A 5608-nucleotide genomic window follows, 5' to 3' on the forward strand; every position below is an offset into this window, starting at 1 on the left:
TTTACTAGGTCTACAACATCTCATCTTAATTTAATCGGAAAATGATTCTCGCCGGATCCTTTTCCAATTTAATCCATGTTAGCCTATGATAGTGGGTCCTATTACAATTTAATCTAGTAGTGTTACACAAAATTAGTGAATGATTTTTGCAAATAAAAATGTCACAATAAGAGAAATTTTCTAGTAGTAGTAGCAGCTATTTACAGAAGAATTGTCAACAAACTTGGAATTCCGAAAAGATAGAACACAAAACAGATTTAACTCTTCATCTGAGTTTCCCACTTGTTCTACCTCCATTTACTGCAAACCCAAAACAGATTTAACTTGTTCCTGGAAAAAATAAATACAAAAAGAGAGAAGGATATTGACCGAAGCAAAAGAAACCAGTCAAATTATTTTGCAGAGTAAGAAGAAAAAAAGATAGCATTGGAACCTGCGGGTTGAAAATTGAATCACTCTTTTAACTGTGGTCAATATTTTTCAGGTTGGAAAATGCAACATTTTCTTCAACAGCGTTGAGAAAAATCAGAAAAAATCATAAACAATAATGAGTTTTCGAGTTTTTTCAGATGGGCATTTGCAACTGCAGCACCTCTCTCTCACTCCTTTAAGCCACCGACTCGTGTCGGTGCCTCCCTTTCCCACACAACCCAGTTGGAAAATGTAACTTTCTCTCGAGTCTCCATCTCTCCACAGTGTTATTTACTGCACCTGCTCATTTAGTCATCTCACACATCCTATCTTTCAGAAAATTCCAATAAATTTAGGAAATTTTATTTTCATATACGTGTGTGGATTTCTGCCCATTAATTGTGACAATTTCCAGTATCCATTTTTAATTTCTGCTTTCCAAGTGGGGAGAGAGAGAGAGTTGGAGTGCGGATATCAATCAATAGGTAATTTACCTCATTTCATACGTATTTGTTTGCTTTTTCACTCTTTGTTTTTTATTTACCCTTCTTGTTTTGGTTTCTGCTTGTTGGTGGCAGATGGATTGCATTTTGTAGCTCTCTCTTTCTCTCTCTTTCTCTCTCTTCCTTGCTCAGTCTCTGCGGATAAACAGGTGAGTTGTTCAAATAATCCAAATCCTTAAAAAGTTTACAAATCCCACCTCTTCAGGCCGTTTAATCAGTCTAATGTTGTTTTTATGTTTTACCATATAATTTCTGTCCAATTTTCTTCGACAAAAACAAGAACAAAATCCAGTAAAAGGTAAAAGCTTTAATCTTGTTCGGTGTCGAACTTGTTGCAAAAGCAGGGGCATCTCAAAGACTGCAACTTTGAGATGCAGCAGTTGTTCTTTCTGTGCTTTTGGGTTCCCAAATCATTAAAAAAAGGAAAAATTCAGAGCTTAAATTTCTAATTTTTAACTCACTTTCTTCAATTCGCAAGTGGGGTTTTGGCTCTCCTCTGGATCTGTTCATGTTCTGTCTTCTAAGTTCTAACCTCCTGGATTTCGATTCTTTCGTTGGCTGGCTACTGCTTTTAGCTCCCACTTGGACAGAAACCTCTTTTTGTTCACATGAAATGTTGCCGGATCTACACAAGATTTTGGTCTTAATTTTGATGAATTAATCTGTCATTTATCGCTGCTGTTTTTCTGTTTATGTTCTCATACAACTACTGTACATGTGGTCGGTTAATCTTTGATGTTTGTTCTTTTTCTGTCTTAGTTTTTTTTTGTTTTTGTAATTCTTGTTTTTATCGGCACAGATGAACATTTTGTTTTCCAGCAGTATTTATTTGTGGAAAAATATCATGGATTTACATCTGCTCACGCTTTTTTCTTTTAATCTTGATTTTCTCATGAAATCCAAGAAATTTATTACTTTTACATGAGATTTATGTAGAAATATCGTATTTTGTTTTTCAACTTTAATGGTATGTAGTTTTTATCATTTTTCTGAAGGCAGACTAGATGGAAGTGGGAAGTGATTTTCGGCATTGGGACGAATTGATACCTGATGCATTGGGTCTGATTTTCAGCAACCTCACTCTCCAGGAGATACTGACAGTGATCCCGAGGGTTTGCCAATCCTGGAACAAGGCAGTCTTGGGGCCTTACTGCTGGCAAGAGATTGACATTGAGGACTGGAGTAACAGATGCGAACCTCACCACCTCGATCGTATGCTCGAAACGCTGATTGCAAGAAGCTGTGGATCGCTCCGAAAGCTCTCAGTCTCCGGCCTCCAAAATGACAGGATCTTCTCGCACATCGCTGATCAGTAAGCATACTAGCAAATTTTTATCACTACATGTTTTAATTCATAAGAATTTTGTGATCACACACATTACTGTATATGCGAAGGTCCGTCATTTTGTTTCCTATAATTGAACATTTCGTGCAATCCCATGAGACTGCTTTTAGTACAATGGGAACCTTCAGTCATGATTATCTTCTTATATACTTTCAAATCACTATTAATTAAGGCTATATATTCAATGTCTTCTGTTAATTAAGGTTTTTTTGCAAGTGGAGGAAGAGTGGTTTATGATAATTGATTAATTAATCTCGTTGGTTTTGCAAGTGCTGGTTCCCTTCAGACCTTGAGACTGCCAAGAAGTGAAATTAGCGATTCTATAGTAGAAAAGACTGCTGGAAGGCTCTCTAATATCACTTTCCTGGATCTTAGCTACTGTGGCAAAATTAGTTTTCGTGCTTTAGAGACCATTGGAAAGAACTGTAAAATGCTCGTAGCATTGTGTCGGAATATGCACCCATTGGATACAGCAGGCAAGCCTTTGCTGGATGACGAGGCTTGTGCCATTGCCACTACAATGCCTAGGCTCAAGCACCTTGAGATGGCATACCATCTTATCAGCACAGGAAGTGCTCTCCAAATACTTTCAAGCTGCCACGAGCTTGAGTTTCTGGATTTGAGAGGGTGCTGGGATGTTAAACTTGAGGACAAGTTCCTGAAAGAAAAGTACCCAAAATTGAAGGTTTTGGGGCCTCTTGTTCTGGACTACTATGAGAGGAATGAGTGGGAAGATTGCTCAGACTTCTCCGATGCTTCTGAGTATTTGGCATGGGAATTCGTCGCCGGTGAATTGGATGATTACTATGATGACGACGACGATGAGAGTTATGCCGAGATGTGGGATGGTGAGGAGAGGCTGGACCAGCTTGAGCTGAGGTTCTATGAAGGACTTGGTCACCATGAGGATGCAGGAGGAGTTGGTTGGCCTCCATCACCTTAGTAAAATTAAAGTTTGTGTTTTTTTTCTTCATTTGTCAAACTGTTTGCTTCTCTTTTTTCAAGCACTTCCTTGATGCTTCTGTTTGGAACTTATTATATCTTTTTATGGATATGTATATCTTTCAATGGGAAATGAAAAGCATGGTTTGTTTGTTTAGTCCCAATTTTTTGCCCATTGCCTTATTAGTTGACCTTTGAGTGTTTGTGTTACCAATACTTGCATAAAATGGCAAGCAATATGGACTAGTTCAGTTGAAAAGAAAGAGTAGGAAAAGTAGATTTTTCTGGTTCACCTAAACAAAAGGGTACATTTACTGCCTGGCCAGCATTGTCCAAGTTAGAATTACTTTACTGACTGAGATAGATGTCTGCATAAAGTTCAAATCTATTTGGATGATAAAAGTTGCCACCTTGTGAATTTCAAAGAAAATCTCTCCCTCACTCCCTCATTGTGAGGCTAAAGTACTTGATGGGGCTATTGAAGAAAAGGTAATCCATTCTCGTGTTGTATGCTCCTCTCTATATTTTTATATTCTCGTGATTTTCATACGCTTTTTTTTTTTTTTTTGGCTTATTGTTTTTAAATTTATTATAATACATCATGGGACAGAAATAAATGTATGGCAAGCATGATACGTGGACTCAATCCACGCTACCATTTCAAATATCCAAGAAGGATAGGATTGTTGTAAATATTATGTGGATGGTCCACATGAATAGTTTGTTACTATTTATGCATAGTATTTTCACTATTCATTTGTGGAAAATTTGTAAAGTGAATAGTGCTTTCTTTTGTTTATATAAAGGAAGAAGATGAATGAAGTGAGGGAAGTTCACGGGAAAGAAAGAGAGGAAGGAAGGAAGAGGAAGAGAGAGAAGGAAGAGGAAGAGAGAGAATAGAGGAAGATGAGAGGAGATAATAGAGAGAGTTATCTTTGTACTCCTATTATTTCAGATTATAATGAAAGCACCACTGCTGCCCCGAGGACGTACTCCAGTCACACTGACTGTAGAGGAACCTCGTAAATTTTGTGTCTTGTTTCATTTATTCCACTGCACCCACCGTCGATTTTACAACACGTTATCAGCACGAAAAGCTCTCATGTCAGTGGAAAGCACAACATCATAAATCTGGTGAAGCATTATCTACCTCTCACCTCGGTCAGCTAAAATCTCACAGAGTAGAGACGGCAAGCCAGACATGTCAAACAGGGAAGATCATCTTGTCAAAATTCCATCAACCTTTCTTTTATCACTTTTCTTTTATCACTCTAACTATTGATGTGCTAATCCTTATCCCTGCTAGACCTGCAATTTATTTTTTCTCTCGTGGACAAGAAAGATGGAGAGATCTTACAGACAAACAAAGGTGCAGCAAAACAAGCAAAGGTATGTCCATTTTTCGTTTCTCCCACCGCGCCAGAAGCGCCCCACCGAATTCCGGTGCGAATTGAAATTTCCAACGACCTGAAGTCGTCACGAGATAAGAAAACTCGTACCTGACAACTGGTTTCCAGAGATCCAGAAGAATCTCATTAGACTTGGAAACCCAGATCGTGTCGTTCTCAATGGATCTCGAGGACCTTCATGAATCCTCAGTTGTCTGAAATGGTGATGGCATGACTGACCCCACACAGGCCTCCCTCTCTTGTGCCTTCGTCAACCTCACTGTCATCTATGTCTCTATGGAGAGGTTCTTGCTTTGCGATGCCATGTTCTTTGGGCCATACAAGAACAACGCCAGTCTCTGGTAGCCTTTTTGGATTGAATTGGTTTTGTGTAACTCCCACAACAACCCAGCTGGTACTGGGTTTCGAGACTGGTAGAGATAGACAAAGAAAAGGGGAAATGGGGCCAATGATTTGGAAAGGTGCGTTGCACCATGTAAAATGAAAGAAAAGGCAATGTTTTTTTTGGAATGGTGTAGAATGTGATTGAATGAGAAAATAATAAAATAAAATAAAAAGGAAATGGGGACGAAGGTTATTGGAGGTACATGAGCACCATCTGGTAAGGATAAGAATAATAATAAAAAAGGGGAAAAGTTTGAATGATTGCCAATCAAAGAAAAAAAAAAATATGATGGAAACTTAATCATCACCCTTTTCTATTATTGCTTTATTTATGTGAATGGTGTTGGCTTAAAACACTTTCACAAGCTCTATTTATTTAAAGCAATTTATTTACAGTGGGTAGAATTATTACCCTTTGCTTTAAAGCTTTGATATTTATGTGAATGGTGCTGAATTAAAGCCCTTGTCACAAGCTTTATTTACTTTACAGCAATTTATTTATCATGGACGGTTTTACCGCCTACTGCTTTAAGTTTTGATTTATGTGAATGGTGCTGAATTAAAACCCTTGTCACAAGCTTTAATTTATTTATTGTTCAATTTATTTACTATGG

General features: G+C 37.9%; 1 protein-coding gene across 9 annotated transcripts; it reads left to right on the forward strand.

Annotated features, from left to right (window-relative positions):
- The first annotated feature begins 360 nt into the window (after positions 1–360).
- Positions 361–3365, forward strand: LOC103414771 (F-box protein FBW2-like). Of its 9 annotated transcripts, none has more exons than XM_029094349.2 (4): positions 361–896; positions 990–1063; positions 1910–2226; positions 2530–3365. In XM_029094349.2, exons 3-4 carry the CDS (start codon positions 1919–1921, stop codon positions 3200–3202), a joined length of 981 nt encoding a protein of 326 aa, XP_028950182.1. In that variant the 5' UTR covers positions 361–896; positions 990–1063; positions 1910–1918; the 3' UTR covers positions 3203–3365. The 9 variants fall into 9 exon arrangements, with proteins under 9 accessions (XP_028950182.1, XP_008351364.2, XP_070669889.1 ...); XM_008353142.4 differs by having other exon boundaries at positions 371–896; positions 1914–2226; XM_070813788.1 differs by having other exon boundaries at positions 648–896; positions 990–1212.
- The last annotated feature ends 2243 nt before the right edge of the window (positions 3366–5608 follow it).

This window comes from Malus domestica, chromosome 15, assembly GCF_042453785.1.
Source record: "Malus domestica chromosome 15, GDT2T_hap1".
Classification (NCBI taxonomy): domain Eukaryota; kingdom Viridiplantae; phylum Streptophyta; class Magnoliopsida; order Rosales; family Rosaceae; genus Malus; species Malus domestica.

Bases quoted from the DNA above. Each gene is read 5' to 3' on its own strand.
- LOC103414771 (XM_029094349.2), top strand. From the start codon at position 1,919: ATGGAAGTGGGAAGTGATTTTCGGCATTGGGACGAATTGATACCTGAT. The intron at 2,227-2,529 runs GTAAGCATACTA...TGGTTTTGCAAG, and splicing joins TTCTCGCACATCGCTGATCA to TGCTGGTTCCCTTCAGACCT.